General features: G+C 51.6%; 2 protein-coding genes across 4 annotated transcripts; one reads left to right on the plus strand and one right to left on the minus strand.

Moving 5' to 3' along the window:
- The first annotated feature begins 441 nt into the window (after nucleotides 1-441).
- SLC35B2 (solute carrier family 35 member B2) lies at nucleotides 442-3,895 on the plus strand. Of its 3 annotated transcripts, none has more exons than XM_017676276.3 (4): nucleotides 442-584; nucleotides 1,099-1,292; nucleotides 1,483-1,637; nucleotides 2,361-3,895. In XM_017676276.3, exons 1-4 carry the CDS (start codon nucleotides 574-576, stop codon nucleotides 3,294-3,296), a joined length of 1,296 nt encoding a protein of 431 aa, XP_017531765.1. In that variant the 5' UTR covers nucleotides 442-573; the 3' UTR covers nucleotides 3,297-3,895. The 3 variants fall into 3 exon arrangements, with proteins under 3 accessions (XP_017531765.1, XP_017531767.1, XP_017531763.1); XM_017676278.3 differs by lacking the exon at nucleotides 442-584 and adding an exon at nucleotides 690-708; XM_017676274.3 differs by lacking the exon at nucleotides 442-584 and having other exon boundaries at nucleotides 895-1,292.
- A 217-nt stretch (nucleotides 3,896-4,112) lies between these two features.
- Nucleotides 4,113-9,781, minus strand: HSP90AB1 (heat shock protein 90 alpha family class B member 1). Its single transcript, XM_017676273.3, has 12 exons — nucleotides 9,642-9,781; nucleotides 8,095-8,241; nucleotides 7,573-7,779; nucleotides 7,329-7,488; nucleotides 7,053-7,186; nucleotides 6,640-6,948; nucleotides 6,073-6,238; nucleotides 5,789-5,979; nucleotides 5,529-5,676; nucleotides 5,134-5,402; nucleotides 4,594-4,927; nucleotides 4,113-4,475 (listed from the first exon to the last, which is right to left on the minus strand). The coding sequence occupies exons 2-12, from the start codon at nucleotides 8,239-8,241 to the stop codon at nucleotides 4,366-4,368; spliced, it is 2,175 nt and encodes a 724-aa protein (XP_017531762.1). The 5' UTR covers nucleotides 9,642-9,781; the 3' UTR covers nucleotides 4,113-4,365.
- Between the last annotated feature and the right edge of the window lie 2,576 nt (nucleotides 9,782-12,357).

Below are 12,357 nucleotides of genomic sequence, written 5' to 3' on the forward strand. Positions count from 1 at the left end.
GAACTGAGAGCAGGCCAGGGGGTTCGGCAGCGGGTCGGTGGTTGGGCGAGGTAGACTGGGATCATGTGCTGAACCTCGGTCATGAATCGCGGGATAGAACGGCTGGCCCAGCTAAAAAAGGAAGGAGACATCTTCCTGTCAGAAAACGGGACGTGACAAGGGGAAGTACTTGAGACGAAGAACCTCAGTGTCCCCTTCTCTAGGTTGGTAGCGGTCACCACTGCCTCCCGGGCTTTGTGAGGGCTAAGGGCGATAACGAAGTAGGGCAGGCACGCAGCTGGGGACTCCCCGCCGCCCGCGCCCCGGGGCAGCCAGCTCCGGGATACCCAGGAGCGTCTCCCGCCGGGCCGCGCGGGGGCGCTGTGGCCCGGCGGCGGCCCGGGACGCTGTGTGGTCGCGGCTGGGGGCGATTGTCGGGGGCGGGGGGTGGAGGCTGCGGGGAGGGAGGTGGCAAGAGCGCGGCACTTCCGCTAGCCGCTCGCTCACTGGCTGCTCCTGGAGGCGGGAGCGGAGGGAGCGCGCGGCCCGGGTACCCGCATTCCCCGGCCCCCTCCGCCCCACGCGGCCCGGACCATGGACGCCAGGTGGGGGACTAGGGGAGCAACGAGCCACGTGACCGAGCCCCGGGCCACGTGACTGCCGCTCTTCGGCACTGGGGGCCGGGTGGGGTCCCAGCAGCCCGGCTCTAGGCCTGCGCTTCGCTGCCCGGTGCCGGCAGGAGTGGGGGCGCAGCGTGGGCTTGTGCTCCTTGCGGGGCTGCGGGCATGTCGGGTGGAGCATCTGGGAAACCCTGGCGCTCCAGGATACTGGAGGACGGGGTGGGGGAAGGGGCGCCGCCTCTGGCCGAAGCAGCGGGCGGGTGCTGGAGGGAACAGAGGGAACCTGTGTGGTCAGAGGGGCGGGTCCGCCCCCGGGAGGCCGGGAGCCCCGCCTGGCCCTGGCCGACCCCCCCTGGAGAGAGAGAGGCTCTTTGTCCGGGCTGGGCTGCAGCTGAGGGCGGTGGAGAGGAGACTGGGCCGTTCCCCAGTGTGGTCCCCTCTGGAAGGCCGAGGGGATGAGGAACTGCGCCGTAATTCCTTCTGTCCCCCGTCCTCGCAGGTGGTGGGCAGTGGTGGTGCTGGCCGTGCTCCCTTCGCTGGGGGCAGGTGGAGAGACCCCCGAAGCCCCTCCAGAGTCATGGACCCGGCTATGGTTCTTCCGCTTTTTGGTGAATGCTGCTGGCTATGCCAGCTTTATGGTACCTGGCTACCTACTGGTGCAGTACTTAAGGCGGAAGAACTACCTGGAGACAGGTGTGTGGGAAAAGGGTGGTTAAGTGTACTAGGTCCGTATTAAGAGTGCTGGCCAGCAGTCTCAACGAGATTTGGCTTGGAAAGGGAGGGAGGGAGGCCAGCAGGCCCAACAGCAGGGCAGGGTGGCTGCACTGGGGGAGATGAGGTGCTAGGGAGAAGATTGGGGCTTAACCTTGTGTGCCTTCTTCAGGCAGGGGTCTCTGCTTCCCCCTGGTGAAAATTTGTGTTTTTGGCAATGAACCCAAGGCCTCAGATGAGGTTCCCCTGGCTCCCAGGACAGAACCGGTAGAGACCACTCCCACTTGGCAGGTCCTGAAGCTACTCTTCTGTGCCACGGGGCTCCAGGTAGGTAGGAAGGCTCTATTTCTCTTCTTCTGTGGGTGCTGGAGGGCTTGGACTCCATGGAGCCTAAGTTTTCACCCTACCAATCCCAACAGTTTGCTGGTTGGTGTGTTATGTGTCCCCACCTCCCATGGGCACACTTTACCACCATCTTAGAGGTGGTTGGAGGAAATGCTGTAACTTTTGTCCGTTCTTTTATCCCCTTCTTTGATTTTTGTTGTGCTTTTATTATACTTCCCCCTGCAATGGTGTCTCATATACTGTAAACCTACTGATAAAAGTTTGGAGAGCCATTCAGCCTTATGCTACTACTGCAGGTGAGAGGGGTGGCTAAGATGCTGTCCTCGTGGTAGTTAGTTTGGAGAGGGCACTACTGATCCACCTCATATACCATGTTGAACTAACAGGTTCCATCTTCTTGCCTCACTAAACTGGTTAAGGATAGGAAAATACTTGGGATGGAGTCAGCTCTAACATAATGGGGAGAGACAGGACCTGGGCAGTCCTAAAGTATTTGTTGTTTGTCGTTTTATTTCATACTTGATTACCTACAAAGAGGATGCAGGCATGGGAAAGGAGAGGAAACTTCTAGTTACTACAAAGGAACCAAAATATATATGCTGTGCTTTAAATGATTTAGACATCAAAGAGGGAGGTTGTTGTGACCCTTTTTTGGCCTTTTCCTTCTCTTGCTTATCTTCTCCTGTCTCCCCCTCCCCAACCCAGGTGTCCTACCTGACCTGGGGAGTGCTGCAGGAAAGAGTGATGACCCGAAGCTATGGGGCCACAGCCACATCGCCAGGTGAGCGATTCACGGACTCGCAGTTCCTGGTGCTGCTGAACCGAGTGCTGGCACTGATTGTGGCCGGCCTCTCTTGCATCCTCTGCAAACAGCCCCGGCATGGGGCACCCATGTACCGGTACTCTTTTGCCAGCCTGTCAAATGTGCTTAGCAGTTGGTGCCAATATGAAGCTCTCAAGTTTGTCAGTTTCCCCACCCAGGTGCTGGCCAAGGCCTCTAAGGTGATTCCTGTCATGCTGATGGGAAAGCTGGTGTCTCGGCGCAGTTATGAACACTGGGAATACCTGACAGCCGGTCTCATCTCCATTGGGGTCAGCATGTTTCTGCTGTCCAGTGGACCAGAGCCCCGAAGCTCCCCGGCCACCACACTCTCAGGCCTCATCCTGTTGGCAGGCTACATTGCCTTCGACAGCTTCACCTCAAACTGGCAGGATGCCCTGTTTGCCTATAAGATGTCATCTGTGCAGATGATGTTTGGGGTCAACCTCTTCTCCTGCCTCTTCACAGTGGGCTCCCTGCTAGAGCAGGGGGCCCTCCTGGAAGGGACACGCTTCATGGGACGACATAGTGAATTTGCTGCACACGCCTTGCTGCTCTCAATCTGCTCGGCATGTGGCCAGCTTTTCATCTTCTACACCATTGGGCAGTTTGGGGCTGCTGTCTTCACTATCATCATGACCCTTCGCCAGGCCTTTGCCATCCTCCTCTCCTGCCTCCTCTATGGCCACACCGTCACTGTGGTGGGGGGACTGGGAGTGGCTGTGGTTTTTGCTGCCCTCCTACTCAGAGTCTATGCCCGGGGCCGGCTAAAGCAAAGGGGGAAGAAGGCTGTGCCTGTCGAGTCCCCTGTGCAGGTTTGAGGGGCCTGAGGGGTGAAATGAAATAGGACCTCTCTATATGGTTTTCCTCTCTTGAACAAAGCTGGGCTGGGTTAAGGGCAAAGTGCAGGTTTTTCTCAGTATCACAAACCAGCTGGTTGGGGGTAGGGAGCCCAGGAGGCAGCCTTTCCCTTTGCCTTAAGTCACTTTCCTTCTAGTAAGCAGTGTTCTGAGCCCCAGGGCAGAGAGACGACTTTCCAGTGTGGAGAGGTTCAGAAGGCAGAGGCATCTCCCAAAGCCCCTCCCCCTCTACCAACTTCTAGTCTTGCCATTACTGTTATGAAGACCTCACCTGCCCTCACCTACCTACAACAGCCCACCCTTTGACTCCCTCCCAGACCTACGGTTCTTACTCTAGTGAGAAAAGCACAAGTGTAGGTCCCAGATGCTGCTTTCCCTGGAGAGTGAAAGCTGGTGCTGTGCCTGGGGAAGGGGATGGCAAAGCCCTGCCCAGCACCCACACCCTTTGCTCCTGGATCCCTAGGCTCTACTCCTTGAGCCAGTTGCAGGTTTTGGTACTTTGGAATTGTAACTTTTTGCTCTTATAATTTTATTTTATTAAATTAAATTGCTGCAATAGGCTTGGTCCTGTGTTTTGACTGACTGAAATACAATTTCAGGAAGGGAATTAATTGATGGGACCTAGTAGTTTTTAGGCTACTCTTGAGTGTCATATGACTTCTAAAACGGCTACATGGTGACTCCCACCTTAGCTTTTGGTGTACTATATGCACCATTAAAGGCAGGTTAAGACAAAAAATAAAGGAACTCAAAAAGGCAGCACTTTACAAGGGACAAAACTGTATAAAAACCACCTTTATTTTGCATACTTTAATTGCCAGAACAAAATAAAAACATCCGCAATACATATCCAAACCTGGTGTCAACTGAACAAAAAGGGATAAGGGTTGAGGCCCTTGCATCCTACCTTAAAACAGAAAAAAACCCACTAGACATCAGCGGAGGGAACCAGTTAGGCCAGGACCAATTCAGACTGCTGGGGAAGCCACAGGGCCACTATACAAGAGAGCACAGGTCTGCAGGGAAACTCCTAATCTACTTCCTCCATGCGAGAGGCATCCTCGTCCCCCTCAAGTGGAGGGATCTCATCAGGGACAGCAGTGCTGGGTTCCTCAGCTATCACTTCATCTTCATCAATGCCTAAAAGGAGAAAACAATGACACAATTTGACCCAGACAAGACAGCATTAAATCACATTTATCTATCCCCTTGAGGCCAGCCCAAGTCCTTGCCACACTCAGGTAACAAGTGTGCTCACCTAGGCCTAATTTGATCATGCGGTAAATGCGGTTTGAGTGAGTCTGGGGGTCCTCCAGTGAGAAGCCAGAAGACAGCAGTGCAGTTTCAAACAGCAGCACCACGAGGTCCTTGACAGCCTTGTCATTCTTGTCTGCCTCTGCCTTCTGCCTAAGTGTCTCAACAATGGGGTGGTCAGGGTTGATCTCCAAGTGCTTTTTGGCCATCATATAGCCCATTGTAGAGTTGTCTCGAAGAGCCTGGGCTTTCATGATCCGCTCCATGTTGGCTGTCCAACCGTAGGTGCTAGTCACAATGCAGCAAGGTGAAGACACAAGCCTATTGGAGATGGTCACCTGTGGACATCACGAAAACCTTACGTCTGTACTAAACCAGATTACCACTTCAAGGCAAAAATGTTATTTTCAATTCTATTCTCAGAAGCAATGCTTAATTAGTCTTTGCTAAAATTTACAGAAATAGCAACCTTAGATCTACCTCGCTGAGTACAAGAGGTAAGGCTCTAAACCAATCAGGCTGCTTGGAACCCACAATTGCCTACCTTCTCAACCTTCTTATCCAAGATCTCTTTCATGAGTTTGCAGAGATTCTCAAATTTGGCCTTGCTCTCCTCCATCTTTTTCTTCTCCTCTTCATCCTCAGGTAGCTCCAAGCCCTCCTTGGTAACTGACACCAGACTCTTCGCATCAAACTCCTTAAGCTGTTGCACACAGTACTCGTCGATAGGTTCTGTCATGTACACTACCTCGAAGCCCCTCTTCCGCACTCTCTCCACAAAAGCAGAGTTGGCAACCTGCTCTTTACTCTCACCTGTAAGGTTATTGCATGTGACTCAAAAGATGGACACCTCATATGGCCAGTTCCCAGGTATTCGTGTCCTCCCCTCCTCCCCACACCTCTAAGGAGAGCTTTAATCAGAGCCAGGCTCCAACGCACCAGTGATGTAATAGATGGACTTCTGGGTCTCCTTCATGCGAGACACATATTCTGAGAGAGAAGTCATCTCATCTCCAGATTGAGAGGTGTGATAGCGCAACAGCTCAGAAAGGCGGCGTCTATTAGTTGAGTCCTCATGGATTCCAAGCTTAGGGGTGAAGAAAAAACAACTTTACTTGGAAATAATGTCACTCTGTTCATGGGCAGGGGAGGAAGAGTCCATGATGACTGATTTATGCATTTGTTGCCACCCCCCCTACCTTTAGGTTTTTAGAGAATGCCTCATAGAATTTCTTATAATTTTCCTTGTCTTCTGCCAGCTCAGAGAAGAGCTCAAGGCATTTCTTAACAATGTTTTTGCGAATGACCTTCAAGATTTTGCTCTGCTGGAGCATTTCTCGGGAGATGTTCAGAGGCAGGTCTTCAGAATCAACCACTCCACGGATGAAGTCTGCAATCAACCAGGGAAGAAAGTGTCAGTTTAAAAAATGCAGAGAACTCAGGACCTGACCCAACCACTCCATCAGACCAAAAGGACACTCACTGAGATACTCTGGGATCAACTCATCACAGCTATCCATAATGAACACACGACGGACATAGAGTTTGATGTTGTTCTTTTTCTTCTTGTTCTCAAAGAGATCAAAAGGAGCCCGACGGGGAATGAAGAGCAATGCCCTGAATTCCAACTGACCTTCTACAGAGAAGTGCTGAAAGAAATTCAAAATAGGCCAACAGTTTATTTCAAGGGTGGCTTTTTACAGCCAATTATCAAACCGGGATGAGGATGTTTCCTAAGCATCAACGATAGAGCAGACACCATAGGTCAACTATTAAGAAAATAAGCTCTAAGACCCAAATGAATCTAGAATGTACAGGCTCAGTATAAATCCTCAGTGTCCATTAGACAACAGTCCAATCAGAGCTCTGGATGCATAAGGCTGCCACAGAAACAAAGTCATTATTTCTCCACTTGGGAAAGGTTCTCAGTAAATGAATTTCTGGCTCCATGACATTCATAGTTCCCAGCTATGGGCAAGTTCCACTTGTCTATTACCACCAACACCATTCTACCCACTCCTACTGAGCCACCCTGCAAAAAGCTCCTCACCTTGACTGCCAAGTGATCTTCCCAATCATTGGTAAGGCTCTTATAGAACTCTCCATATTCCTCCTGGGTGATGTCATCAGGGTTTCTGGTCCAAATGGGCTTGGTCTTGTTTAGTTCTTCCTGATCAATGTATTTCTCCTTAATCTTCTTTGTTTTCTTTTTCTTATCTTTACCACTATCATCCTCCTCATCTGAGCCCACATCTTCAATCTTGGGCTTCTCCTCATCATCCTTATCTTCCTCCTCCTTCTCACCTTTTTCTTCCTCTGCCTCATCATCACTGATTTCTTTCTCTCGTTCCTTCTCCAACTAAACATATCAAAGACAATAGAGTTCAGAACACAAGGGGCAAAGTAAAAAGCCAGGGACAATGCAATTCTCAAGAGATCATATACCATGTTACCAGCTCTTACATATAGTGTGATGGGATAACCTATGAACTGTGAGTGCTTCTTCACCACTTCCTTGACCCGCCTCTCCTCTAAGTACTCTGTTTGGTCTTCTTTAAGGTGGAGGATCACCTTGGTACCCCGGCCTATGGGTTCACCTAGGAAAAAATGAGATGGAACAAAGAAAGATGGAACTAAATGCATGACTTTTGTAAAAATAGCTGTTTTACAGATAAAATGCTCATCCTATTATGTGCTTCCCCAGAATTTTAACTGACACTAACAGGAAAGCCAACTTACCATGGTCAGCACGTACAGTGAAGGAACCACCAGCAGAAGACTCCCAGGCATACTGCTCATCATCATTGTGCTTCGTGATCACCATCACTTTCTCTGCCACCAGGTAGGCAGAATAAAAGCCAACACCAAATTGTCCAATCATGGAGATGTCAGCACCAGCCTGCCAAAAATTTTAAGCCAAAGTTTTGAAAAAATAGAAGGACATCAATAAACATGGCGTGGGCCTAGCTGAAATACCACATACCTGAAGAGCCTCCATAAATGCTTTGGTGCCAGACTTGGCAATGGTACCTAAATTATTTATGAGATCAGCTTTGGTCATGCCAATGCCTGTGTCCACCAGAGTCAAGGTGCGTTCCTGGGGGTTGGGGATGATGTCAATTTTCAGCTCTTTACCACTATCCAACTTGGAAGGGTCTGTCAGGCTCTCATAGCGAATTTTGTCCAAAGCCTTGAAAATACAAATTGCAACTTAATTAGACTTCATCAAATTCCATCTTTTCATCCAAAAGAAGGTGGTTTTTTAAACTCCCAAATAGCTTCAATTCCATTTACCCCCTACCTCCAGGTTCAAGCCTATTTGTTATGATACACTGACAAATTTGTTACAATATCCCATTTATACAGAGCACAACAAACCTCTTTGGAATGGCAGTAACTTTATCCCCTGCAATAGTAGACTCTACAAACTGCCAAACCACCCCCTCTCCCCCTTTTCTGGAGTGGCAAAGCAAGAAACACATACGAAGCCGCCCAGAGCACTCACATCAGAAGCATTACTGATCAGCTCTCGAAGGAATATTTCCTTGTTGGAATAGAAAGTATTGATGATGAGAGACATGAGTTGGGCAATTTCTGCCTGGAAGGCGAAAGTCTCCACCTCCTCCTCTCCATGGTGCACTTCCTCAGGCATCTAAAGAAAAAATGGTGAAGAATTACAAAGGAACGATTGCTCTGTATCAAAGGCTGCTAAACTTCATCCCAATCACCAGCTATTAACAGATTTAGTTCAAACTGCTCTCAACTGGGTACTATCCTTTCCATTAAGACTTTTAAAGCCTTTTCTTGTTAAGACTCTAAACTGCATTCTTAGTAACCAATTTCGGGGGATTTGAAGAGAGAACGTGTTCTTCAAAATGAGATCAAGTTTTCCCTGTAAGGTATCTTCGAGTCAAACTAAGTTGTTAGTGGACGAGCAGCCTGGCAGCCTGTTAGTAAAGCAGAATACTGACACCCCCACCCCACCCCCGCCCCGGTTATCTCTAATGCAAGAGCCCAAAATAATCCACACACAAATTCAAGTGTGAAAATACAGTTCTGTCCCCCTTTCTGGTTAGAGGAACTAAAGCCCCAAAGTGATTAGTTTCATGTTTAATAAGACTTGGAACTGCTCCCCCATTAGATTATCTCCGACATACAATGTGCCCACTACATTACACAGGAGGGGAGAACCCTAGATCGGTGGGACGCCTACCCGAGAGAATATTCACACACACAAAGAACTCATAATGCAAGTAGTACATCCTGACCCTTCAGCACACGTGACTTCAACAGATAGCTACACCAAACACAATTAAGATGGTGGCCTTAGTCCGCAGGGCCCACCCTCGTCACTGCCCGACATTTGCTGGTCAGGGGCACGCAAGGAAGGGCGCCGCTGCCGCGCAGCCTCTTTTCGCCCCAGCATCCGGGTATCAGGGCGGGGCGCCGGTCTCCCGAAGCTTCCAGAACAATCTCAGCTCTCGGATAAGGGCGGGGGAGTAAAGCGCATATGAATCTTCCAGAGCCTGCACCCGCCCCCACCCCCACCCCCACCCAGGGGACCGGGAGCAAGATCTGGAGAAAAAGGAACCACAACGGGCCAGGTAAGACCGAAAGCATCCCCTCACCGAAAAGACCCAAACCAGAATAACTTAAAAAGCGCGCCCTATAGGAGAGGTGACAAAGACAGCCAGCGCGCTGAGTCACGCAGAACGCGCAGACCCTCCGGCTCCCCGTAACTGCGTCCGGAAGTGGAGGGGCAAATATGGCAGCGTCCCGGGCCGGCGCGGCTACCACGTGCAGCTGCTCACTACCCCAACCCCACTCCACGGCCCCTCGTCCGTGGCTAGTAGCCCCACGGGGAAGCTCCTCCACTCACGTACAGAAGGCAAAACAACAAGCTAAATTAGATAAGCTCTTCCCACCCACCTCCAATAAAAGGAATTACCCAAAGGTTCGACCCAACACAAAATCTTAAGCCTCAGAAAAAAAGAGACGAAAACAACTCAAAAGGGCACTGAAGACATAGAAACCTGAAAACAGCAACCTTACCTTAAAGAAGAGCTGCAAACACTACACAATAGGTTTAGCAACGACCGACTTCGAATCTCACACTGGAACAAGGTTGCGCGGGGGTGACTCAAGAGAGCGGCGTTTGGACCCCAGTCGCTATATATACGGCGAAGCACATCCCAGCGGCCCGCCCCAGGATCCCTCCGCCTTAAAGGAGGATGCTTGTCAGCCCCGCACCTGCAGCTGTCCGCCCACCTTGACCTCGTGGTCTGAAATAGGGGAGAGGGCGAAGGACCGGAGCATCCGGCCTCAGTCTGCTCAGCACACGCACTTGTTTTCAAGACGTGACCTTACCAAACTAGAAATGAGGACTGCTCATACGGCATAAGCAGTGGATGTAGGGACATGGATCTTACTTCCCTACAAACGTTTGAGACAGGCGGCTCCACACCCAAGAGTCTGTCTAGAGGGGCACTTGAAAGGGTTGGCAGCGACCAACCACTCTGACCTCTGCTCTCAGGCTCGACCTCCCTCTTGGAATTTGCCCTACACATTCTTACATCCCACCAAGAAGAAAGGGTTTTCCTCCGAGAACGGTGTGGAATTGGAGACCCAACTTAGGATAGCCCGTGGATCCAGGCTCTCGTGGTGTGCGGGGGTAGTCGCCTCGCCGCGGGGCGTGGCTCCAGCTGAGGGAAGGGCGCCGCACTGGGCTGGAGGGAGGACTCTTTAGCCGCACACGCGGCGGAAGGAGCGACGGCGGCTGTACTGCGATTACTTCCAGCAGTTTCCAGACCCGCCCGTGCGGTGCCGCCCCCTCCTCTTTCTTCGAGCTCCGCCCTGCTCGCTGCGGCCCGGGCAGTGCCTTAGCGGCAGCTCCGCCCCGCTACGTTCTTCCAGGTTTCCTTGAGAGAGGCAGGGCTTCACAGTCCTGTTTACTCTAGGAAGCCGCGGGCGGTACCTTGCGCTCCCACCTGCCAGGCCCCGCTAACAGGGCGCTGCTCAGAAGTGCTATGGAACGTAAAGGGAATGCTGAGCGTCCTGTCCTCCATCAGTCACACAGGTTACCGGCTGTCCGTCCCTCTTAACGAACCGTGACTGGTTGCAAAGAACGCTCCCAGAGGGACCCTCCCGGTTCTTTGCAGCTGCCCATGGACTTGCAACGCAGAGACATGCCTCCTCCCTACGGGAGCACATCAGGCCGTTTTTTAATCTGGTTTCCTTGTTGTTGCCCTCTTCCCTTCTTCAGCAGCTACCTAGATCTGGGGGGTGAGGAGGGTCTCTAGGAACGCCTGCAGGGTGGCAGGGACTGTTGGAGGACACGTGAAGACGCTGGCCACCAAACCAGAACCAAGTTATCCCTCTTCGGCTGTGGCGCCGGAGCCTGCCCAGCGAGCTGCAGACCACCATGCCGCGCCTGGCGCTGCCGCGTTTGCGTGCTCTCCAGCTGGCAAGCTGCCCTCGCCTTTCCAAAGCCTCATCTCGGAAGTTTATCGGACCCACAGCCCCTCCAGGAGAGACTGGCCACATTCCCTGCTTTGTGACCTTGTGAGGTGTCCATCAGCTCCCTTCCTGGCCCAATCTGCCCACTCCTGGAATGCTGGGGAGGAGGTCCCTCAGCACCCGCAGCCCTCTCTGACCAACCCTGGTGTCTAGTCTTCCTTCCCTGGTATTTTCTGTGTTCATGTGTTAGATTCCATATAATAAAAGTCCTTAACTTTCTTTTTCCTTGCCTTACATTCCAGACTTCATAACCCCTGTCCCCCGCCCCCCGTAAGAAGCCTGTGGCTGTGAGAAGTAACCAGTGTGGGAAGGAGCATGGGTGCTGCTGCCAGCAAGGCCCAGGACGAAATCTCAAACCCAGAGCATCATCCCTCAACACACCGTCTTTCCCACTGGGCACAAGGGGCCTAGTTAATTAAAAATCTGCTCCCTAACTCAAAAACAGCATCCGCAACATCTCGCTGTCCCGAAAAGAGGTGAAAGTCAGCCAGCACATTTTATGAACTGGGAAAGGAAGGCTTCAGTGAGGACCATATTGTGTGCCAGCTCAGAGCCTTTGTTGCACTAATTCCCTCCCTATTTCAGAAATGGAGCAGGAATGCCGTCTCCCCTCCCAATCCAAAGCAGAGAAAGAATCACTCCTGTGGATCAGAGTCAGGAGGACCAGGCTCCGCGGGTGTTTCCTAATGAGGAAATCTCAACTCTTGCACCAGCACAGAAATTCCATTTTTTCTCTCGAAGCCTTCCAGGACAACAACTCCCATTCATTGGCACTGAGTCCTTGCTGAGCCTAACTGGAGGATGCAGAGATGCATAAACAGAAGAGGGAGCTCTCAGCGCACTGCAGGCTGCCACAGTCCAAGTATCAATCACAGCGGGATGGGAGAAGAGTAAGACTCAAACAGCTTAGCCTGGGAAAGGAGGCAGGCTTAGGCTATGGCTAGCCAGGTCCATGGCACAGTTCTGCTCCCAGGAAAGGGGAAAACATGGCAAGGCGCACGCTGACAGAGGGACCGTTGCCCAGGAACCCCTGGGGGGTGCAGCAAGAGGAGCCGAGGCGGGTAAGTGGTCCTGCAGGCAGGCGTCAGTTCACAGAAGGCCACAAATGCCATGTGAAGTTCTGACCTTGAGTTAGAGTGAGGGAAGCCGCTGAAAGCTATTAAACATGGCTTTAAAAAACCCTGGGTCCCCCAAAGCCTATCTCCAACACCTCTTGGAACACTTGATGTTTCCAAGATACCCTGTATTCCTG

Source organism: Manis javanica, chromosome 16, assembly GCF_040802235.1.
Source record: "Manis javanica isolate MJ-LG chromosome 16, MJ_LKY, whole genome shotgun sequence".
In the NCBI taxonomy this organism is placed as follows: domain Eukaryota; kingdom Metazoa; phylum Chordata; class Mammalia; order Pholidota; family Manidae; genus Manis; species Manis javanica.

Excerpts from the sequence above, each read along its gene's own strand:
- SLC35B2 (XM_017676274.3), top strand. The coding sequence starts at position 1,055 with ATGAGGAACTGCGCCGTAATTCCTTCTGTCCCCCGTCCTCGCAGGTGG. Across the intron at positions 1,293-1,482 it reads GAAGAACTACCTGGAGACAG|GCAGGGGTCTCTGCTTCCCC; the intron begins GTGTGTGGGAAA and ends TGCCTTCTTCAG. Across the intron at positions 1,638-2,360 it reads TCTGTGCCACGGGGCTCCAG|GTGTCCTACCTGACCTGGGG; the intron begins GTAGGTAGGAAG and ends TCCCCAACCCAG.
- HSP90AB1 (XM_017676273.3), bottom strand. The coding sequence starts at position 8,241 with ATGCCTGAGGAAGTGCACCATGGAGAGGAGGAGGTGGAGACTTTCGCC. Across the intron at positions 7,780-8,094 it reads TGATCAGTAATGCTTCTGAT|GCTTTGGACAAAATTCGCTA; the intron begins GTGAGTGCTCTG and ends TGTATTTTCAAG. Across the intron at positions 6,949-7,052 it reads GTTATCCCATCACACTATAT|TTGGAGAAGGAACGAGAGAA; the intron begins GTAAGAGCTGGT and ends TGATATGTTTAG.